General features: G+C 44.2%; 1 protein-coding gene across 1 annotated transcript in view; it reads right to left on the minus strand.

Annotated features, from left to right (window-relative positions):
- The window catches only part of si (sucrase-isomaltase), a 168,120-nt gene that overhangs the window by 102,337 nt on the left and 41,005 nt on the right, over window positions 1-24,778 (minus strand). The window contains exons 7-17 of the mRNA XM_071360047.1: window positions 23,067-23,238; window positions 22,591-22,690; window positions 21,862-21,974; window positions 21,423-21,548; window positions 19,209-19,340; window positions 16,913-17,029; window positions 13,908-14,021; window positions 13,729-13,813; window positions 2,980-3,097; window positions 1,863-2,034; window positions 839-955 (exon numbers count right to left, since the gene is read on the minus strand). Coding sequence (XP_071216148.1) covers window positions 839-955; window positions 1,863-2,034; window positions 2,980-3,097; window positions 13,729-13,813; window positions 13,908-14,021; window positions 16,913-17,029; window positions 19,209-19,340; window positions 21,423-21,548; window positions 21,862-21,974; window positions 22,591-22,690; window positions 23,067-23,238 — 1,366 coding nt within the window. The remainder of the gene's footprint in view (window positions 1-838; window positions 956-1,862; window positions 2,035-2,979; window positions 3,098-13,728; window positions 13,814-13,907; window positions 14,022-16,912; window positions 17,030-19,208; window positions 19,341-21,422; window positions 21,549-21,861; window positions 21,975-22,590; window positions 22,691-23,066; window positions 23,239-24,778) is intronic.

The raw sequence follows: 24,778 nt of genomic DNA on the forward strand, positions 1-24,778 counted from the left end.
CTGTATCCTGTGCATGTGACAAATAAACTTAGATTTGATTTGATATAGTGTGTGTTTACTACATGACCTCACATGTGAATCCTTAAGGAGTAGTGTTAAGAGTGTGTGAACGATGCTGAATGGGTGTAGACAAAGAAGAGCTCTCCAGTAGGTGTACCAAAACAATCAAGGACCATTTTCACAAACGTTTCAAAGCAGAATGACTTTCCCATTGTTCCTCAAGCATAGTGTATGATATACCATTTTCTAGCTCTGCGTCTCTACTTTGATCCAATGTAAAAAACAACAACATCAAATGTTGCTACATTGGTCACATGTTGGTCACATGTTCTCTTTTACAGCAACGAACTGGGGAAGAGTTACAGGGGGGATGAGGAATTGGATGAATGAGCCAATTGGAAGCTGGAGGAGATTAGGTTATCGTGAAGGTATAATAGCCAGATGGGAAATTAGCCAGGACACCAGGGTTAACGCCCCTACACTTATGATAGGTGACATGGGATCTTTGTTGACCACAGTCAGGACACCCATTTAAACGTCCCATCCGAAAGACGGCACCCTATGTAGGGCAATGTCCCCTTCGCTGCCCTGGACTGACCCTGCATAGTTATCCTATCTAAGTCTTGAGCAGTCTCCAATCACAATGTAAAGGGAGACTGAGCATTGAAACTGTGACTTGTTTTGAAAATGTCCCTTCAGCCGAAAAGCTGACAACATGAACCTTCATCAGAAATCATTCTGTGTTTTTACTTTGATAAATCCATACTTGGATCCATACATTTGAAACGTTTTGACTCCATACTGTACATGGTGTCATAAAGAACAAGGGGACGGGTACCTTGTAATGCTGGGCGTTGTGGTTCCGGCTGAACGGATAGAATGCTCCGACCTGCATCCAACGACGACACAACTCTTCTGACACGTCGTCAAAGAAACCGCAAATATCAGCACCAATCTGAAAACACACACACACACACAACACGGGACAAGACAGAACGTTACATACACCGACACACTCACTAAAAAACGAACTCAGGAAAATACACAGATTGAGCACTTGAAACTATACAGCAGGGGCTGGAATGGAGTTGTTTATCTTGTCTCATATTGCTTTCCATTTGTTAAAACAATTCAATAAGGCTAAATTGGCAGAATACATCTATAGTCTGTTTTGGTAATTGCATATGGTAAGCATAAAAGAGAATACCCAATCAATGGCCGTTCCTTTGAGAGCAGTGTGTTTGAGTGTTGCTATTGTTTGATAGCAGGGCACTTTAACAGCATGCTCAATGGGAGGACATCGATCCAAATCCCAGTCTCCCTATGCCAGGGTGTGTGTGTGTGTGTGTGTGTGTGTGTGTGTGTGTGTGTGTGTGTGTGTGTGTGTGTGTGTGTGTGTGTGTGTGTGTGTGTGTGTGTGTGTGTGTGTGTGTGTGTGTGTGTGTGTGTGTGTGTGTGTGTGTGTGTGTGAGAAAGACAGAGTGAGTTTGAATGGGTGTGTGTGCCAAACAAGATTTGGAACACCTCTTGGACAGAGTCTCTTCAGGACTGTGATTGGCAACTCTAACACTCCCTGACACAACTGGAGGTGTGTGTGTGTGTGTGTGTGTGTCTGTGTGCGTGTTGGATTCTCACTGACGTTTGCAATGTTACTTGTCTGAGGCCAGAGCCAAACGGCTTCTAACCATTCTAATATCTCATCAGTAAGTGTTTCTCACTAACCTGCCTCTGTCTCAGCTGTGGTAGTAAAGAACCAGCTTCCAATCAAAACACGTGTCAGTCTCCAAACAGACAAATAAACCAACCTGTTAAATCAATGGATGACGGTATCAAGCTGTTGGACATCACATTGAGGTACTCACGTAAGGGATTCCGAACAGGCCAAACTCCAGCATGCCAGGTATGGCCCACTTGATGTCGTTCCAGTTTGCAGCATTGTCGCCCAGCCAGTGGCCGGAGTACTTCCCCACTCCAGGGAAGGACGAGCGGGTCAGTATCAGGCTTCTGTTCCCCTCAAACACACGCTCTAGAGCACTACAGGGAGAGTAAGGGGGAGAGGGAGGGGTGTGTAGAGAGAATGAGAGAGTATCATCATCACTGCTTTACTGCTCTAATTAGCTAGCTAAATCGAACGTCCAATGATTTTCATGACAATATCAGGTTCTGATGATGTTTACAAAGTGTGTCTCCTGACAATAAGGCTTTTTAATTAGCCCGAGAGAGAAATAGACAGAATAAAAAAATAAAAGTCAGGACCAAAGAGGAGTGGAGCTAGCGAGCGGTATGCTAACAGGATGAGTCAGCGATGGAGGAGGCCTCTCAGAAGACAATGCAACTCAAAGAGCTGTGTCAGGATTCACCGCTGAGACATAACTCTGTGTGCGTGGTTATGCGTGCATAGGGATTTAGCTCCGAGAAACAACAATCCTCATTTGACTATCCTACCCAATGACAGCGCCACAGGCTCTATGTTTAATGATGCTCTATTTATTTAGACAAATCATCACAACTCACCTCTGAAACATCAGGACAGTTCAGCCTCACTCAGCACATAGCAAGGCCTCGAACTCAGCACATAGCAAGGCCTCGAACTCAGCACATAGCAAGGCCTCGAACTCAGCACATAGCAAGGCCTCGAACTCAGCACATAGCAAGGCCTCGAACTCAGCACATAGCAAGGCCTCGAACTCAGCACATAGCAAGGCCTCGAACTCAGCACATAGCAAGGCCTCGAACTCAGCACATAGCAAGGCCTCAAACTCAGCACATAGCAAGGCCTCGAACTCAGCACATAGCAAGGCCTCGAACTCAGCACATAGCAAGGCCTCGAACTCAGCACATAGCAAGGCCTCGAACTCTAGACCTACATTTTACAGTGATAAGGATACGCTGGTGGAATTCAAGTACACAGACTAAATAGTCCATTCTATGGCAGAGCTTCAGTACAAGTTCTACACACATAGTAAGATCCCTACTCACTCTTTGGTGGCTAGAACCATGGCGTATCCATAGAGACTGTGGACATCATAGTGGTTTCCCCAGGTATGTTTAGCGTCCATACACAGAGTCTTACTGTACAGCACTCCATCCAGGATGCCTGAGGAGGAGGAGGACGGAATGAGAGAGAAGCGTGGAGGAGAAAAAACTTTTTTTGTCTGCAGTTTTTGATATTCTCTCTCCTAAACATGTCAATCAACCAAGTTTATCAAAAAGAGACATCGAAAAAGTTTGTGTTTCCTGTTAATTTAAAAAAAATAGAATGTGGCTCCTTTCATCAGAGATACTAGTGTACTGATTTGGCTTAATAGACAGTCTTACTAGGAGTGAAGGGAGGGTTACTAAACAGCCTTACTAGGAGTGAAGGGAGAGTAGTTGAGGGTTACTAAACAGCCTTACTAGGAGTGAAGGGAGGGTTACTAAACAGCCTTACTAGGAGTGAAGGGAGGGTTACTAAACAGCCTTACTAGGAGTGAAGGGAGGGTTACTAAACAGCCTTACTAGGAATGAAGGGAGGGTTACTAAACAGCCTTACTAGGAGTGAAGGGAGGGTTACTAAACAGCCTTACTAGGAGTGAAGGGAGGGTAGTTGAGGGTTACTAAACAGCCTTACTAGGAGTGAAGGGAGGGTTACTAAACAGCCTTACTAGGAGTGAAGGGAGGGTAGTTGAGGGTTACTAAACAGCCTTACTAGGAGTGAAGGGAGGGTTACTAAACAGTCTTACTAGGAGTGAAGGGAGGGTTACTAAACAGCCTTACTAGGAGTGAAGGGAGGGTTACTAAACAGCCTTACTAGGAGTGAAGGGAGGGTTACTAAACAGCCTTACTAGGAGTGAAGGGAGGGTTACTAAACAGTCTTACTAGGAGTGAAGGGAGGGTTACTAAACAGCCTTACTAGGAGTGAAGGGAGGGTTACTAAACAGCCTTACTAGGAGTGAAGGGAGGGTTACTAAACAGCCTTACTAGGAGTGAAGGGAGGGTAGTTGAGGGTTACTAAACAGTCTTACTAGGAGTGAAGGGAGGGTTACTAAACAGTCTTACTAGGAGTGAAGGGAGGGTTACTAAACAGTCTTACTAGGAGTGAAGGGAGGGTTACTAAACAGCCTTACTAGGAGTGAAGGGAGGGTAGTTGAGGGTTACTAAACAGTCTTACTAGGAGTGAAGGGAGGGTTACTAAACAGTCTTACTAGGAGTGAAGGGAGGGTTACTAAACAGTCTTACTAGGAGTGAAGGGAGGGTTACTAAACAGCCTTACTAGGAGTGAAGGGAGGGTAGTTGAGGGTTACTAAACAGCCTTACTAGGAGTGAAGGGAGGGTTACTAAACAGCCTTACTAGGAGTGAAGGGAGGGTTACTAAACAGCCTTACTAGGAGTGAAGGGAGGGTTACTAAACAGCCTTACTAGGAGTGAAGGGAGGGTAGTTGATGGTTACTAAACAGCCTTACTAGGAGTGAAGGGAGGGTTACTAAACAGTCTTACTAGGAGTGAAGGGAGGGTTACTAAACAGCCTTACTAGGAGTGAAGGGAGGGTTACTAAACAGCCTTACTAGGAGTGAAGGGAGGGTTACTAAACAGCCTTACTAGGAGTGAAGGGAGGGTTACTAAACAGTCTTACTAGGAGTGAAGGGAGGGTTACTAAACAGCCTTACTAGGAGTGAAGGGAGGGTAGTTGAGGGTTACTAAACAGTCTTACTAGGAGTGAAGGGAGGGTTACTAAACAGTCTTACTAGGAGTGAAGGGAGGGTTACTAAACAGTCTTACTAGGAGTGAAGGGAGGGTTACTAAACAGCCTTACTAGGAGTGAAGGGAGGGTAGTTGAGGGTTACTAAACAGTCTTACTAGGAGTGAAGGGAGGGTTACTAAACAGTCTTACTAGGAGTGAAGGGAGGGTTACTAAACAGTCTTACTAGGAGTGAAGGGAGGGTTACTAAACAGCCTTACTAGGAGTGAAGGGAGGGTTACTAAACAGCCTTACTAGGAGTGAAGGGAGGGTTACTAAACAGTCTTACTAGGAGTGAAGGGAGGGTTACTAAACAGCCTTACTAGGAGTGAAGGGAGGGTAGTTGAGGGTTACTAAACAGTCTTACTAGGAGTGAAGGGAGGGTTACTAAACAGTCTTACTAGGAGTGAAGGGAGGGTTACTAAACAGCATTACTAGGAGTGAAGGGAGGGTTACTAAACAGCCTTACTAGGAGTGAAGGGAGGGTTACTAAACAGCCTTACTAGGAGTGAAGGGAGGGTTACTAAACAGCCTTACTAGGAGTGAAGGGAGGGTTACTAAACAGCCTTACTAGGAGTGAAGGGAGGGTTACTAAACAGTCTTACTAGGAGTGAAGGGAGGGTTACTAAACAGCCTTACTAGGAGTGAAGGGAGGGTAGTTGAGGGTTACTAAACAGTCTTACTAGGAGTGAAGGGAGGGTTACTAAACAGCCTTACTAGGAGTGAAGGGAGGGTAGTTGAGGGTTACTAAACAGTCTTACTAGGAGTGAAGGGAGGGTTACTAAACAGCCTTACTAGGAGTGAAGGGAGGGTTACTAAACAGCCTTACTAGGAGTGAAGGGAGGGTTACTAAACAGCCTTACTAGGAGTGAAGGGAGGGTTACTAAACAGTCTTACTAGGAGTGAAGGGAGGGTTACTAAACAGCCTTACTAGGAGTGAAGGGAGGGTTACTAAACAGCCTTACTAGGAGTGAAGGGAGGGTTACTAAACAGCCTTACTAGGAGTGAAGGGAGGGTAGTTGAGGGTTACTAAACAGTCTTACTAGGAGTGAAGGGAGGGTTACTAAACAGTCTTACTAGGAGTGAAGGGAGGGTTACTAAACAGTCTTACTAGGAGTGAAGGGAGGGTTACTAAACAGCCTTACTAGGAGTGAAGGGAGGGTAGTTGAGGGTTACTAAACAGTCTTACTAGGAGTGAAGGGAGGGTTACTAAACAGTCTTACTAGGAGTGAAGGGAGGGTTACTAAACAGTCTTACTAGGAGTGAAGGGAGGGTTACTAAACAGCCTTACTAGGAGTGAAGGGAGGGTAGTTGAGGGTTACTAAACAGCCTTACTAGGAGTGAAGGGAGGGTTACTAAACAGCCTTACTAGGAGTGAAGGGAGGGTTACTAAACAGCCTTACTAGGAGTGAAGGGAGGGTTACTAAACAGCCTTACTAGGAGTGAAGGGAGGGTAGTTGATGGTTACTAAACAGCCTTACTAGGAGTGAAGGGAGGGTTACTAAACAGTCTTACTAGGAGTGAAGGGAGGGTTACTAAACAGCCTTACTAGGAGTGAAGGGAGGGTTACTAAACAGCCTTACTAGGAGTGAAGGGAGGGTTACTAAACAGCCTTACTAGGAGTGAAGGGAGGGTTACTAAACAGTCTTACTAGGAGTGAAGGGAGGGTTACTAAACAGCCTTACTAGGAGTGAAGGGAGGGTAGTTGAGGGTTACTAAACAGTCTTACTAGGAGTGAAGGGAGGGTTACTAAACAGTCTTACTAGGAGTGAAGGGAGGGTTACTAAACAGTCTTACTAGGAGTGAAGGGAGGGTTACTAAACAGCCTTACTAGGAGTGAAGGGAGGGTAGTTGAGGGTTACTAAACAGTCTTACTAGGAGTGAAGGGAGGGTTACTAAACAGTCTTACTAGGAGTGAAGGGAGGGTTACTAAACAGTCTTACTAGGAGTGAAGGGAGGGTTACTAAACAGCCTTACTAGGAGTGAAGGGAGGGTTACTAAACAGCCTTACTAGGAGTGAAGGGAGGGTTACTAAACAGTCTTACTAGGAGTGAAGGGAGGGTTACTAAACAGCCTTACTAGGAGTGAAGGGAGGGTAGTTGAGGGTTACTAAACAGTCTTACTAGGAGTGAAGGGAGGGTTACTAAACAGTCTTACTAGGAGTGAAGGGAGGGTTACTAAACAGCATTACTAGGAGTGAAGGGAGGGTTACTAAACAGCCTTACTAGGAGTGAAGGGAGGGTTACTAAACAGCCTTACTAGGAGTGAAGGGAGGGTTACTAAACAGCCTTACTAGGAGTGAAGGGAGGGTTACTAAACAGCCTTACTAGGAGTGAAGGGAGGGTTACTAAACAGTCTTACTAGGAGTGAAGGGAGGGTTACTAAACAGCCTTACTAGGAGTGAAGGGAGGGTAGTTGAGGGTTACTAAACAGTCTTACTAGGAGTGAAGGGAGGGTTACTAAACAGCCTTACTAGGAGTGAAGGGAGGGTAGTTGAGGGTTACTAAACAGTCTTACTAGGAGTGAAGGGAGGGTTACTAAACAGTCTTACTAGGAGTGAAGGGAGGGTTACTAAACAGCCTTACTAGGAGTGAAGGGAGGGTTACTAAACAGTCTTACTAGGAGTGAAGGGAGGGTTACTAAACAGCCTTACTAGGAGTGAAGGGAGGGTAGTTGAGGGTTACTAAACAGTCTTACTAGGAGTGAAGGGAGGGTTACTAAACAGTCTTACTAGGAGTGAAGGGAGGGTTACTAAACAGTCTTACTAGGAGTGAAGGGAGGGTTACTAAACAGCCTTACTAGGAGTGAAGGGAGGGTAGTTGAGGGTTACTAAACAGCCTTACTAGGAGTGAAGGGAGGGTTACTAAACAGCCTTACTAGGAGTGAAGGGAGGGTTACTAAACAGCCTTACTAGGAGTGAAGGGAGGGTTACTAAACAGCCTTACTAGGAGTGAAGGGAGGGTAGTTGATGGTTACTAAACAGCCTTACTAGGAGTGAAGGGAGGGTTACTAAACAGTCTTACTAGGAGTGAAGGGAGGGTTACTAAACAGCCTTACTAGGAGTGAAGGGAGGGTTACTAAACAGCCTTACTAGGAGTGAAGGGAGGGTTACTAAACAGCCTTACTAGGAGTGAAGGGAGGGTTACTAAACAGTCTTACTAGGAGTGAAGGGAGGGTTACTAAACAGCCTTACTAGGAGTGAAGGGAGGGTAGTTGAGGGTTACTAAACAGTCTTACTAGGAGTGAAGGGAGGGTTACTAAACAGTCTTACTAGGAGTGAAGGGAGGGTTACTAAACAGTCTTACTAGGAGTGAAGGGAGGGTTACTAAACAGCCTTACTAGGAGTGAAGGGAGGGTAGTTGAGGGTTACTAAACAGTCTTACTAGGAGTGAAGGGAGGGTTACTAAACAGTCTTACTAGGAGTGAAGGGAGGGTTACTAAACAGTCTTACTAGGAGTGAAGGGAGGGTTACTAAACAGCCTTACTAGGAGTGAAGGGAGGGTTACTAAACAGCCTTACTAGGAGTGAAGGGAGGGTTACTAAACAGTCTTACTAGGAGTGAAGGGAGGGTTACTAAACAGCCTTACTAGGAGTGAAGGGAGGGTAGTTGAGGGTTACTAAACAGTCTTACTAGGAGTGAAGGGAGGGTTACTAAACAGTCTTACTAGGAGTGAAGGGAGGGTTACTAAACAGCATTACTAGGAGTGAAGGGAGGGTTACTAAACAGCCTTACTAGGAGTGAAGGGAGGGTTACTAAACAGCCTTACTAGGAGTGAAGGGAGGGTTACTAAACAGCCTTACTAGGAGTGAAGGGAGGGTTACTAAACAGCCTTACTAGGAGTGAAGGGAGGGTTACTAAACAGTCTTACTAGGAGTGAAGGGAGGGTTACTAAACAGCCTTACTAGGAGTGAAGGGAGGGTAGTTGAGGGTTACTAAACAGTCTTACTAGGAGTGAAGGGAGGGTTACTAAACAGCCTTACTAGGAGTGAAGGGAGGGTAGTTGAGGGTTACTAAACAGCCTTACTAGGAGTGAAGGGAGGGTAGTTGAGGGTTACTAAACAGCCTTACTAGGAGTGAAGGGAGGGTTACTAAACAGCATTACTAGGAGTGAAGGGAGGGTTACTAAACAGCCTTACTAGGAGTGAAGGGAGGGTTACTAAACAGTCTTACTAGGAGTGAAGGGAGGGTTACTAAACAGCCTTACTAGGAGTGAAGGGAGGGTTACTAAACAGCCTTACTAGGAGTGAAGGGAGGGTTACTAAACAGCCTTACTAGGAGTGAAGGGAGGGTTACTAAACAGTCTTACTAGGAGTGAAGGGAGGTTAGTTGAGGGTTACTAAACAGCCTTACTAGGAGTGAAGGGAGGGTTACTAAACAGTCTTACTAGGAGTGAAGGGAGGGTTACTAAACAGCCTTACTAGGAGTGAAGGGAGGGTAGTTGAGGGTTACTAAACAGCCTTACTAGGAGTGAAGGGAGGGTAGTTGAGGGTTACTAAACAGCCTTACTAGGAGTGAAGGGAGGGTTACTAAACAGTCTTACTAGGAGTGAAGGGAGGGTTACTAAACAGCCTTACTAGGAGTGAAGGGAGGGTAGTTGAGGGTTACTAAACAGCCTTACTAGGAGTGAAGGGAGGGTAGTTGAGGGTTACTAAACAGCCTTACTAGGAGTGAAGGGAGGGTTACTAAACAGTCTTACTAGGAGTGAAGGGAGGGTTACTAAACAGCCTTACTAGGAGTGAAGGGAGGGTTACTAAACAGCCTTACTAGGAGTGAAGGGAGGGTTACTAAACAGCCTTACTAGGAGTGAAGGGAGGGTAGTTGAGGGTTACTAAACAGTCTTACTAGGAGTGAAGGGAGGGTTACTAAACAGCCTTACTAGGAGTGAAGGGAGGGTTACTAAACAGCATTACTAGGAGTGAAGGGAGGGTTACTAAACAGCCTTACTAGGAGTGAAGGGAGGGTTACTAAACAGCCTTACTAGGAGTGAAGGGAGGGTTACTAAACAGCCTTACTAGGAGTGAAGGGAGGGTTACTAAACAGTCTTACTAGGAGTGAAGGGAGGGTTACTAAACAGCCTTACTAGGAGTGAAGGGAGGGTTACTAAACAGCCTTACTAGGAGTGAAGGGAGGGTTACTAAACAGCCGTACTAGGAGTGAAGGGAGGGTTACTAAACAGTCTTACTAGGAGTGAAGGGAGGGTAGTTGAGGGTTACTAAACAGCCTTACTAGGAGTGAAGGGAGGGTTACTAAACAGTCTTACTAGGAGTGAAGGGAGGGTTACTAAACAGCCTTACTAGGAGTGAAGGGAGGGTAGTTGAGGGTTACTAAACAGCCTTACTAGGAGTGAAGGGAGGGTAGTTGAGGGTTACTAAACAGCCTTACTAGGAGTGAAGGGAGGGTTACTAAACAGTCTTACTAGGAGTGAAGGGAGGGTTACTAAACAGCCTTACTAGGAGTGAAGGGAGGGTTACTAAACAGCCTTACTAGGAGTGAAGGGAGGGTTACTAAACAGCCTTACTAGGAGTGAAGGGAGGGTTACTAAACAGTCTTACTAGGAGTTAAGGGAGGGTTACTAAACAGCCTTACTAGGAGTGAAGGGAGGGTTACTAAACAGCCTTACTAGGAGTGAAGGGAGGGTTACTAAACAGCCTTACTAGGAGTGAAGGGAGGGTTACTAAACAGCCTTACTAGGAGTGAAGGGAGGGTAGTTGAGGGTTACTAAACAGTCTTACTAGGAGTGAAGGGAGGGTTACTAAACAGCCTTACTAGGAGTGAAGGGAGGGTAGTTGAGGGTTACTAAACAGTCTTACTAGGAGTGAAGGGAGGGTTACTAAACAGCCTTACTAGGAGTGAAGGGAGGGTAGTTGAGGGTTACTAAACAGTCTTACTAGGAGTGAAGGGAGGGTTACTAAACAGCCTTACTAGGAGTGAAGGGAGGGTAGTTGAGGGTTACTAAACAGCCTTACTAGGAGTGAAGGGAGGGTAGTTGAGGGTTACTAAACAGCCTTACTAGGAGTGAAGGGAGGGTTACTAAACAGCATTACTAGGAGTGAAGGGAGGGTTACTAAACAGCCTTACTAGGAGTGAAGGGAGGGTTACTAAACAGTCTTACTAGGAGTGAAGGGAGGGTTACTAAACAGCCTTACTAGGAGTGAAGGGAGGGTTACTAAACAGCCTTACTAGGAGTGAAGGGAGGGTTACTAAACAGCCTTACTAGGAGTGAAGGGAGGGTTACTAAACAGTCTTACTAGGAGTGAAGGGAGGTTAGTTGAGGGTTACTAAACAGCCTTACTAGGAGTGAAGGGAGGGTTACTAAACAGTCTTACTAGGAGTGAAGGGAGGGTTACTAAACAGCGTTACTAGGAGTGAAGGGAGGGTAGTTGAGGGTTACTAAACAGCCTTACTAGGAGTGAAGGGAGGGTAGTTGAGGGTTACTAAACAGCCTTACTAGGAGTGAAGGGAGGGTTACTAAACAGTCTTACTAGGAGTGAAGGGAGGGTTACTAAACAGCCTTACTAGGAGTGAAGGGAGGGTAGTTGAGGGTTACTAAACAGCCTTACTAGGAGTGAAGGGAGGGTAGTTGAGGGTTACTAAACAGCCTTACTAGGAGTGAAGGGAGGGTTACTAAACAGTCTTACTAGGAGTGAAGGGAGGGTTACTAAACAGCCTTACTAGGAGTGAAGGGAGGGTTACTAAACAGCCTTACTAGGAGTGAAGGGAGGGTTACTAAACAGCCTTACTAGGAGTGAAGGGAGGGTAGTTGAGGGTTACTAAACAGTCTTACTAGGAGTGAAGGGAGGGTTACTAAACAGCCTTACTAGGAGTGAAGGGAGGGTTACTAAACAGCATTACTAGGAGTGAAGGGAGGGTTACTAAACAGCCTTACTAGGAGTGAAGGGAGGGTTACTAAACAGCCTTACTAGGAGTGAAGGGAGGGTTACTAAACAGCCTTACTAGGAGTGAAGGGAGGGTTACTAAACAGTCTTACTAGGAGTGAAGGGAGGGTTACTAAACAGCCTTACTAGGAGTGAAGGGAGGGTTACTAAACAGCCTTACTAGGAGTGAAGGGAGGGTTACTAAACAGCCGTACTAGGAGTGAAGGGAGGGTTACTAAACAGTCTTACTAGGAGTGAAGGGAGGGTAGTTGAGGGTTACTAAACAGCCTTACTAGGAGTGAAGGGAGGGTTACTAAACAGTCTTACTAGGAGTGAAGGGAGGGTTACTAAACAGCCTTACTAGGAGTGAAGGGAGGGTAGTTGAGGGTTACTAAACAGCCTTACTAGGAGTGAAGGGAGGGTAGTTGAGGGTTACTAAACAGCCTTACTAGGAGTGAAGGGAGGGTTACTAAACAGTCTTACTAGGAGTGAAGGGAGGGTTACTAAACAGCCTTACTAGGAGTGAAGGGAGGGTTACTAAACAGCCTTACTAGGAGTGAAGGGAGGGTTACTAAACAGCCTTACTAGGAGTGAAGGGAGGGTTACTAAACAGCCTTACTAGGAGTGAAGGGAGGGTTACTAAACAGCCTTACTAGGAGTGAAGGGAGGGTTACTAAACAGCCTTACTCGGAGTGAAGGGAGGGTTACTAAACAGTCTTACTAGGAGTGAAGGGAGGGTTACTAAACAGCCTTACTAGGAGTGAAGGGAGGGTTACTAAACAGCATTACTAGGAGTGAAGGGAGGGTTACTAAACAGCCTTACTAGGAGTGAAGGGAGGGTTACTAAACAGCCTTACTAGGAGTGAAGGGAGGGTTACTAAACAGCCTTACTAGGAGTGAAGGGAGGGTTACTAAACAGCCTTACTAGGAGTGAAGGGAGGGTTACTAAACAGCCTTACTAGGAGTGAAGGGAGGGTTACTAAACAGCCTTACTAGGAGTGAAGGGAGGGTTACTAAACAGTCTTACTAGGAGTGAAGGGAGGGTTACTAAACAGCCTTACTAGGAGTGAAGGGAGGGTTACTAAACAGCCTTACTAGGAGTGAAGGGAGGGTTACTAAACAGCCTTACTAGGAGTGAAGGGAGGGTTACTAAACAGCCTTACTAGGAGTGAAGGGAGGGTTACTAAACAGTCTTACTAGGAGTGAAGGGAGGGTTACTAAACAGCCTTACTAGGAGTGAAGGGAGGGTTACTAAATAGCCTTACTAGGAGTGAAGGGAGGGTTACTAAACAGCCTTACTAGGAGTGAAGGGAGGATTACTAAACAGCCTTACTAGGAGTGAAGGGAGGGTTACTAAACAGCCTTACTAGGAGTGAAGGGAGGGTTACTAAACAGCCTTACTAGGAGTGAAGGGAGGGTTACTAAACAGCCTTACTAGGAGTGAAGGGAGGATTACTAAACAGCCTTACTAGGAGTGAAGGGAGGGTTACTAAACAGCCTTACTAGGAGTGAAGGGAGGGTTACTAAACAGTCTTACTAGGAGTGAAGGGAGGGTTACTAAACAGCCTTACTAGGAGTGAAGGGAGGGTTACTAAACAGCCTTACTAGGAGTGAAGGGAGGGTTACTAAACAGCCTTACTAGGAGTGAAGGGAGGGTTACTAAACAGTCTTACTAGGAGTGAAGGGAGGGTTACTAAACAGCCTTACTAGGAGTGAAGGGAGGGTTACTAAACAGTCTTACTAGGAGTGAAGGGAGGGTAGTTGAGGGTTACTAAACAGCCTTACTAGGAGTGAAGGGAGGGTTACTAAACAGCCTTACTAGGAGTGAAGGGAGGGTTACTAAACAGTCTTACTAGGAGTGAAGGGAGGGTTACTAAACAGTCTTACTAGGAGTGAAGGGAGGGTTACTAAACAGCCTTACTAGGAGTGAAGGGAGGGTAGTTGAGGGTTACTAAACAGCCTTACTAGGAGTGAAGGGAGGGTTACTAAACAGTCTTACTAGGAGTGAAGGGAGGGTTACTAAACAGCCTTACTAGGAGTGAAGGGAGGGTTACTAAACAGTCTTACTAGGAGTGAAGGGAGGGTTACTAAACAGCCTTACTAGGAGTGAAGGGAGGGTTACTAAACAGCCTTACTAGGAGTGAAGGGAGGGTAGTTGAGATTGTTGTCATCACATCCATTGATGGAGCCTTTCATGAAGTTAGACACCTCATTCATATCCTGTCAGGGAGAAGACAGAGTTGGGATGTGTGGATGTGGATGTCAGACTTGAACATAAATATAGTACAACCAAGCATTAGTAGAATAGACTTACAATCCACAGAGCGTCGTGTTTGATTTCTTTCGATAATCTGACGTACTCATCAGTCCACCACTCTATACAGCTGGGGTTAGTGTAGTCTGGAAACACTGCCACACCTGGCCAGACCTAGAGAGAGAGGGAAGATAAGAGGATATGAGGAGGAGAGAAGGGTTAGTGTAGTCTGGAAACACTGCCACACCTGGCCAGACCTAGAGAGAGAGGGAAGATAAGAGGATATGAGGAGGAGAGAAGGGTTAGTGTAGTCTGGAAACACTGCCACACCTGGCCAGACCTAGAGAGAGGGAAGATAAGAGGATATGAGGAGGGGAGAAGGGTTAGTGTAGTCTGGAAACACTGCCACACCTGGCCAGACCTAGAGAGAGAGGGAAGATAAGAGGATATGAGGAGGAGAGAAGGGTTATTGTCAAGAAACACTAACTCATCTGGACAGACCTACGGTATAGAGAGAGAAGAGAAGAGAGGAGAGAAACACTAAGTCATCTGGCCAGACCTACAGTATAGAGAGAGAAGAGAAACAATAAGTCATCTGGACAGACCTACAGTATAGAGAGAGAAGAGAGGAGAGAAACACTAAGTCATCTGGACAGACCTACGGCATAGAGAGAGAAGAGAAACACTAAGTCATCTGGACAGACCTACAGTATAGAGAGAGAAGAGAAACACTAAGTCATCTGGACAGACCTACGGCATAGAGAGAGAAGAGAGGAGAGAAACACTAAGTCATCTGGACAGACCTACAGTACAGAGAGAGAAGAGAGGAGAGAAACACTAAGTCATCTGGACAGACCTACAGTACAGAGAGAGAAGAGAGGAGAGAAACACTAAGTCATCTGGACAGACCTACAGTATAGAGAGAGAAGAGAGGAGAGAAACACTAAGTCATCTGGACAGACCTACAGTATAGAGAGAGAAGAGAGGAGAGAAACACTAAGTAATCTGGACAGACCTACGGCATAGAGAGAGAAGAGAAACACTAAGTAATCTGGACAGACCTACAGTATAGAGAGAGAAGAGAGGAGAGAAACACTAAGTAGATGTAGACGTAGAGAGAAGAGAGGAGAGAAACACTAAGTAGATGTAGACGTAGAGAGAAGAGAGGAGAGAAACACTAAGTAGATGTAGACGTAGAGAGAAGAGAGGAGAGAAACACTAAGTAGATGTAGACGTAGAGAGAAGAGAGGAGAGAAACACTAAGTAGATGTAGACGTAGAGAGAAGAGAGGAGAGAAACACTAAGTAGATATAGACGTAGAGAGAGGGAGAGAAGAGAGGAGAGAAACAGAGAAAGAGAGGATTGGAGGGGATAACGATGGTAGAAATGAGAGGGAAACGTTTAGAGGGGAGAGAAGGACATATGAGAGAGAGGGGAGGAGAAATCGATTTTACAATATAAATATCCAGACGTGATTGTGAGTTTGAAGCCTTTGCTAATGACATGCACAGAGAGCAATGATTAATCCTCAGAGAAAGAGGGGGGTGGGGGGGGGGGGGGGGGCGTTGCATGTGTGTTTGTCTGTAGCTATGCATGAATGTGTACATTAGGTTGAGGTCTTCGCTGATCTTGTATGACAGGGTTGTAAAGATTAAATCTCAAGATTTCTTCACTCCCCTCAGTAAAACATTAGCTAGCTTTTATCACTAGCAGAAAGAGAACATTAATGATTTTCACACACATTAACACACACACACACACACACACACACACACACACACACACACACACACACACACACACACACACACACACACACACACACACACACACACACACACACACACACTTGGTGTAAATAAGAGCAGTCTGTGCTAATCCTCGGAGCACACCGTCTTTGATGCAGGACAGTTAGAGATTAAACACGAATGTAGAATCAATGCATCTGTTTGACCTGATATAAAACCATTAACTGGGCCAGGCTTAATCGTGTGGGTAAAAAACATTGTTAACCCATGAGATATGATCTGCTCCATAGACATTTGTAAACGCTCTCTGTCTCTCTCTACACACATAGCCAACACAAAGTGGGATTGATCATTTCAAAAGCACCCACACTCAAGCACCCACAGACACACACACATGCACATCACCACATCCACCACCACCACCACCTCCACCACCACCACCATCACCATTACCAGCACCACCACCAATACCACCACCTTCACGACCACCACCACCACCTCCACCACCACCACCATCACCATTACCAGCACCACCACCAATACCACCACCTTCACGACCACCTCCACCACCTCCACCACCACCATCACCACCTTCACGACCATCTCCACCACCTCCAACACCTCCACCACCACCATCACCACCATCACCATCTTCACGACCACCTCCACCACCACCAACACCACCTCCACCACCTCCACCACCACCATCACCATCACCAGACCACCATCACCACCACCACCAATACCACCACCTTCACGACCACCTCCACCACCTCCACCACCACCTCCACCACCACCTTCACCACCACCACCTTCACGACCAACTCCACCACCACCACCACCACCTCCACCACCTCCACCACCACCACCATCACCATCACCATCACCACCACCACCACCACCCATACCACCACCACCACCACCTCCCCCATCACCACCTCCACCATCACCACCACCACCATCTCCAGACCACCATCACCACCACCTCCCCCATCACCACCTCCACCATCACCACCACCACCATCTCCAGACCACCAATACCACCAATACCACCACCTTCACCACCATCACCATCACCATCACCACCACCACCTCCACCATCAACACCAACAGACCACCATCATCACCTTCACGACCACCTCCACAACCACCATCGTAGCCTCGCAGTTAAGAGCATTGGGCCAGTAACCAAAAGGTTGCTGGTTTGAATCCCCGATCCAGCAAGGTGATTCAGAGGGGTTGGGTTAAATGTGGAAGACACATTTCAGTTGAATGTATTCAGTTGTATAACTGATTAGGTTTTCCATTCCCACCTACCTCTCCCACTAGAGGTGTTATCCCATCAGCCTCAGTGACCCAAGCGTTCTTCTGTGTTCCTCGGTCATAGGCCTCATACGGCCCATTGATCCTCTTACTGATGGCTATTGCCGGATCCTGAAAGACAACAACACAGCCTTTTACATGATATTCTTCATATTGACAGGTCGCTGGTTTGAATCCCAGAGCCAATCAGTGGAAACATTATGACAACATTTTCTTTGGCAAAACTGCACTAAACTCAACAAAAACATTTAAAAAATAAGCCTACTCACAACAGGCTATTATAGAGGGAATGAGCCTTGATATGTGAGAAACGATTGGAATGGTTGCGTGCATGGCATTTTGTCATAGGGTAGACTGCCCTCATGCCTAGGCACAGGAAGGAAGATGGAAGATGATTTCCAATAGGCCTAGGTACAGGAGTGATCATTTCCCCCTTTCCTTTCCCTTTCATATGCCCGGGACCAAATAAAACATGTTTTTTTTTATTTTACCTTTATTTAACTAGGCAAGTCAGTTATGAACACATTCTTATTTTCAATGACGGCCTAGGAACAGTGGGTTAACTGCCTTGTTCAGGGGCAGAACGACAGATTTTTACATTGTCAGCTCAGGGATTCGATCTTGCAACTTTTCGGTTACTAGTCCAACATTAACCACTAGGCTACCCTTGCCGCCCAAGTATTTTCACTCTGCATTTAACTTAACTATCAACTCTATAATTTCTGGGTCAGCTTTAAGTAACTTACTGCAATTAGATTTAAACTAAAATGGGCAGACATTGCATTTCTATAGCAGAAAACTATTGCTCAAGCAATCATTTTCCCAGAACTGTCTGGGAGGCGAAATATTTTTAATAATGGATTTGGGATGTTGAATTAATTCGCACAAAACTTATAAACAAAGTATTCACTATGAAAGTAGGCTCTTCATACATAGGCTATGCGCAGCACGTCATTCAATTTATCCAATCAGTTATTGTTTTCTTGCTAAAACCGCACTGGACTAGAATTATCAAAGGACTTTGTAGTTTGCCAAAAAAACAGTTAATTTAGTTAAAACGGTTAGTCAATGTCCAGATTTCAGTTTCCTTTTAAGCCATCTAAACAGTAGGCTCCAGTTCCCTTGCCGTGCAATAGGCCTATTTGAAGTCCTGTGTCGAATTTGTATAGCACCTAACACAGCCAGAACACTGGCACTGCAATCATCCTCCTTACCTCGTCACCAAATCTTTTCAAAACATTACTTTTCTGTCCAACCCCTTCTCATTATTTTCAACTCTCCTTTCACAGCTTTTGTCTTATTGAATTAAACTTTGACAATGTATTTTTTGCCTCTGTGACGTTGACTTCTTCTGCCCGTTCCCAAAAGCATTATTTGCCAATTGGCTGTGTAGCCAATTTGGCGCGCATACAGTTAACCCCTAAAGTTTTGGTTTTTTTACGTACTAATACCAGACAGCCTAAAATAATGAAAGAAAAACCTCAAAGTAGCCTATAGATATAAATTGCACAGGAATGATACATTTATGGATTATTTAAGGTATTGTTTTCTCTTTAGTCAACACGCTCTTCAGCCACACAATAGTTACATTTTAATGACCATAAACCCGTCCCTGCGGATATACCCACCCGGACTGCGGCTACGAGTCCACCCATGCATCACTAACGCACGCATATATGCAAGGAGAACAAGGAAGTCATACCGGTAAATACAAGTTCCTCAAAGGTAGAGACAATATAAACAACAACATAACTCTAATGACCTACGAGGGATATGCCTGACATATTGCCAAATCGCGGTCTACTCGGGAATCCTATCTGGAGAGTTCACAAACTACATGTACAAATTCAATGCGACATGTTTTACACCTATAATCAAATACATTAGCAACAACAAACTCAGCAAAACACTGGGATTAGGCGACTTCAAAACGTATAAATAATAGCAAAGTTACAATAGTGCCACTACTATTGAAATGTGAATATGTTTTCATTCAACATGCACATTTGGAACTTGTAGTGACATAGTTTACTGTAGAACCAACAAATTGTTGTCAAAAACTAGTCAAGCACATCAACTGTAGGCGGCAGGTTAGAGCATTGGGCCAGTAACCGAAAGGTTGCTAGATCGAATCCCCGAACTGACAAGGAAAAATCTGTCATTATGTCCCTGAACAAGGCAGTTAACCCACTGTTCCTAGGCCGTCATTGTAAATAAGAATTTGTTTTTAAATAACTTGCCTTGTTCAATAATATGTATTTTTTTCTTCCAAAAACGGTCTGTTTCTTACCAATATAAGAATGTATTTCTGTCCCTTCTCGTGCATGTAATCAGCGAACTGAGGGAGGTCTTTGAATTTGACTTCATCATAAGTGAAGTCCTTCTTATCTTCCATATAGTCAATGTCAGTGTACTGGATGTCCTGGGAGAGAAGAGAAGCAGATAGAGAATAGTTGTGCATTCATTATGGCTATAGGAGTTGAATGTTAGTGTCATAATCACACAGTATTTGTCTCAAACCACTCAAACTGTATGCATCATTGCATGTTTTACATATATTTAGTCAAAGCCACTCCAATATTATGGTCTTAGCAGCATGGCTTAGTAAATACATTGACCCTTGGCATGTGTTTACTGCAGTGCAGTTTGTCCACTCTTATCTTATCTTTTAAATCCTTATCTTTTAAATCCTAACTTCAAATATTAATGTCTTACCATGACTGAAATGTTTTCCCTTAAATGTATATTTACATCTTAGTATGAATGTAATGCATATAGAACAGTGGTGTAAAGTACTTAAGTAAAAATACTTTAAAGTACAACTTAAGTCGTTTTTTTGGTGTATCTGTATTTTACTTTACTATTTATATTTTTGCTAACTTTTACTTTTACTCCATTATATTCCTAAAGAAAATAATATGCTTTTTACTCTGCACATTTTCCCTGACACCCAAAAAATACCTGTTACATTTTGCCCGGAAAATGGTCCAATTCACACACTTATCAAGACAACATCCCTGGTCATCCTTACTGCCTCTAAAATGGCAAACTCACCAGACACAAATGCTTAGTTTGTAAATGATGTCTGAGTGTTTGTGTGCCCCTGGCTATCCATCAATTAAAAAAGAAATAGTCCCGTCTGGTTTGCTTAATATAAGGAATTTGAAATGGTTTATACTTTTACTTTTGATACTTATTAAGTACATTTTAGCAATTCCATTTACTTTGATACTTAATAAGTATATTTAAAACCAAATACTTTTAGACTTTTACTCAAGTAGTATTTTACTTGGGGACTTTGTCTTTTACTTGAGTCATTTTCTATTAAGTTATCTTTACTTTTAATCAAGTATAATAATGGAGTAATTTTTCCACCACTGATATAGAATTATTCAGAGACTATGCATCCAATCAAATGTTTGAAATTTAGCATAAATTAAACACATCTGCTCAGATATTAGCATATTTTACATTAGCTTAATGCATTCCCCTCACACATATTTGCTTCTTAGCATAAGTTAAACACATCTTCTTTAGCATAAGCCTGCTGGCATGCCTGCAAGTTGCATGCCTTCATGTGAGTGCTAGTGACTTGGCTAATGTGTTGCGGAACCTTGGGAGGATTCTAGAGTGTTAGCACATTCTGTTTTTGGTCTGGGCCTTGATTCTGTGGCTTGGCAGTCCCTCTCCGTATCACTCTAACAGATGGTTCCCAGCTCCTGCCAGTTCCCTGCTAATGGTAATCAGTTCCAGACGTATTAGGATAATGTGATAATGCCCTCTGTGGTCTATCTGATCTCTATCAAATATGTCCCTCAATATAGCCGCTGTCATCCAGCTGTATCTTAATGTCAAAGGCGGACATTAAGGACGTGGTTATAAAAAAAAATCAAAGAGTAAATAGTAAGCTTGTTTTGTCAGAGTTTTTTTTGTGATCGTTTGTGTCAAAGTTTGACCTCTTGATTGTCTTGGAGGTTAGATAAATCCTCGCTAGGAGCTGATGAGTTTTCATCGGGTAAACATGTCTCCCGACTGCAGGATACTCCTACAGACCGTCACACTCTGACAATTTGACATGGAACAGGATTCTCCCAGAGAGCAAAAGGTCAGGTCCCTGCTGCCTGTCCAGCTCTGATAGAGAACTTCATATCTCTCGTCTACAGCTGAATCCTATCTGGTGGTTGGTGGATTACAGTCCTTTGCTTATAGCTTTCAGTGTGGAACTGATTGCTGATGATTCCTAGCTTCCAAGCAGTGTTTCCCTTACTTGTGGTAGGTGGGAGTTATTTACTAATCCGTTGCTCCCGTTCTGTTATTGCTGAACATATACTGTAGGTAGATTTTCACTTTCTGATTCGCTGGTACCTCATGGTTTTCCATTGTTCTCTAGTTTCCCATATGCACTGGTTTCGAGCTCTAAGATAATGCCTTTGTTCCTAAACGGCATTCTAGTTTGTGACCTAGGTCCCTATAGAACCCAATAGTTCTACATTAAGGCTCTTACATATGGCAGGTCGACAGCTCGGTTCCTCTCCACTGTTTTCTTGACTTCATCTAGACTGCCGTAGTCCCAACGAGACAACTGGAAGCCTAGAGACCAGTATGGGGGAATCATTGGCTTGCCGATCAGCTGGACACACACACACACACACACACAGAGAGACACACACACACAGAGACACACACACACAAAGGAAAGATGTATCATACACATATACTGATTCCAAATGTACCGCTGTATTACAGCGCATTCGTGCCTATCACTTCCAAATGTACCGCTGTATCACAGCACATTCGTGCCTATCACTTCCAAATGTACCACTGTATCACAGCGCATTCGTGCCTATCACTTCCAAATGTACCGCTGTATCACAGCGCATTCGTGCCTATCACTTCCAAATGATCAGCTTCGTAGTGAAAGTCAGCGGAACCCTCTGTCTCACCTCCAGGAACTCATGGACCACCTGTTCAGGTGTGTCTCCTAGCAGGATGTAGAAGTCCAGAACTCCTCCAATGGTTCTGTAGGTTACCGCTGGAGCCGGCTGCAGCGTCACCTCTGGTTAAGGTCAATAAAACACAAGCACACAGTGTTGAGATATATTCTGATCTCTGGATTGGTTACATAGACACATCTGGACCAGGTGAGAGTCAATAAAACACAAGCACACAGTGTTGAGATATATTCTGATCTCTGGATTGGTTACATAGACACATCTGGACCAGGTGAGAGTCAATAAAACACAAGCACACAGTGTTGAGATATATTCTGATCTCTGGATTGGTTACATAGACACATCTGGACCAGGTGAGAGTCAATAAAACACAAGCACACAGTGTTGAGATATATTCTGATCTCTGGATTGGTTACATAGACACATCTGGACCAGGTGAGAGTCAATAAAACACAAGCACACAGTGTTGAGATATATTCTGATCTCTGGATTGGTTACATAGACACATCTGGACCAGGTGAGAGTCAATAAAACACAAGCACACAGTGTTGAGATATATTCTGATCTCTGGATTGGTTACATAGACACATCTGGACCAGGTGAGAGTCAATAAAACACAAGCACACAGTGTTGAGATATATTCTGATCTCTGGATTGGTTACATAGACACATCTGGACCAGTTGGGAACAACACTCTTCATGTGTTTCTGTTTTATTTACCCATAGCGTTGCTGTTCATCAGGAAGACTCCGAAGGACTTGCCACTCTCGTCCTCCAGACAAAGGAAATAGGGATAATGACCATAGAGGTTATGTGTCCCCTGGGGGATGAAGGAAAGAAAGGGATGAGAGAGAGAGAGAGAGATGGATCGAAGGTGAGGGGGTGGCGGTACAAACTAATCAGCTTACAAGACATTCAATTACCCGCCCTTTGGGAAGGAATGTACACACACACCGTGTTCACAGCAGCTGACAGACCCTGAGCTGTGCTCCTTATAGAATACATGCTGTTTGTGTGATGTTGGAGAATGATCGATGTAAGACGTGTGTGTGTGTGTGTGTGTGTGTGTGTGTGTGTGTGTGTGTGTGTGTGTGTGTGTGTGTGTGTGTGTGTGTGTGTGTGTGTGTGTGTGTGTGTGTGTGTGTGTGTGTGTGTGTGGTGTGTGTTACAGTATATGTGTGTATATCAGTACTCACTCCATTAGGGAATGAATCCCGTGTGAAGATTGGCCACGTTCTCCAGTTGGTGTCATGACGATAGTTCTGATGGACGTGTTCTCCCAGACCGTATATATTATGGGATGGCAGTCTGGCAGACAGCTGCAGGTACTGATCAGCAAACACCAGCGGACCCATTGTGGTGTCAAACCTGTGTGTGTGTGCGGGGGGGGGGGGTTGAGATTATGAGCGAGTGGTTGTATTAGAACACACAGGGTATGTATTGAATTGTATAGTACAGTATTGTTATGGAGGAAAACACCTCTGGGAGAAGGTAGCTAGCTGCAAACAGACCATTAGAGCACACCATAATGAGACCTGTGTAGCTTTAACCCCACTGACATTACTAATAACATACATGTCCTGCCCTTCTGCCTCTTTGCTCAATAACAGAAGGGAGAAAGAAAGCTGGAGAGAGAGAGAGAGAGAAAGACAGATCAAGGGCAGTATCGTGTATTGAGTGGTGTGTATGTATCGTGTATTGAGTGGTGTGTATGTATCGTGTATTGAGTGGTGTGTATGTGCACAGTAAGCATTGTGCAGGGCAAGTACGCTTCCTTTTAACAACCTTTATGTTTTTATTACAGTGAGAAAAACATCCGCCAACATCCTGACTCTGGCGAGACACAAAGAAAGGAAGACCATTAGGCGATCTGCAGTCTAAACTAAATCAATGTACAGGAAGTCCCCTGACAGAGATAGGGGTCTCATCCTACTAAGTACCGTAGGATGAGGAATCAATCACAGTGTGGTGTAATGACCTCTACACTCACACTCCATCAGGGAAGTCCACCCAGAGAGACTCCTGGTAATTGGACTAATGGATGACTGGAACAGGAACACAACCCTACCACAGCTCACCTAAACACTGCACCCGCTGAATCTAACGGTTGAAAAGTGCACAGTTAAATGGTTTTGATTGGAATTACTAAAGGGGTTAAATTAAAAGTGAATCTTGTTAGTTATTAAACCCTTTATCGCCGTGGCGAATAACACAACCGTCAAACAGTCAGAGAGCAAGCTGATAATATCATAGCAATTATCTCTACACAGTTAATGGTTTTCTCTCCACCTTCACCACCCCCCCGCTCTCTTTCTTAATATGCACCTGCTCATTTCATCTGAAGAGCTGCATCTAAACTGTTTTATTAGAGCACATATATTGATAAGACTCATATCAACAGTTATGCAGTAAATATTACCCAGTATTTTACAGTAAATATTCCCAGTTATGTAGTAAATATTATCCAGTTATCTAATAAATATTACTCAGTTATGTAGTAAATATTACCCGGTATTTTACAGTAAATATTCCCAGTTATGTAGTAGATATTATCCAGTTATCTAATAAATATTACTCAGTTATGTAGTAAATATTACCCGGTAATGTAGTAAATAGTACCCAGTTCTCTAATAAATATTACCCAGTTATGTAGTAAATATTACCAAATTATCTAACAAATATTACCCAATTATGTAGTAAATATTACCCAGTATTGTAGTAAATATTACCCAGTTATGTAGTAAATATTACCCAGTAATGTAGTAAATATTACCCAGTTATGTAGTAAACATTACCCAGTAATGTAGTAAATATTATCCAGTAATGTAGTACATTTTACCCAGTAATGTAGTAAATATTAACCAGTAATGTAGTAAATATTACCCAGTTATCTAATACATATTACCCA

Source organism: Salvelinus alpinus, chromosome 22 (genome assembly GCF_045679555.1).
Source record: "Salvelinus alpinus chromosome 22, SLU_Salpinus.1, whole genome shotgun sequence".
NCBI classification, from domain to species: domain Eukaryota; kingdom Metazoa; phylum Chordata; class Actinopteri; order Salmoniformes; family Salmonidae; genus Salvelinus; species Salvelinus alpinus.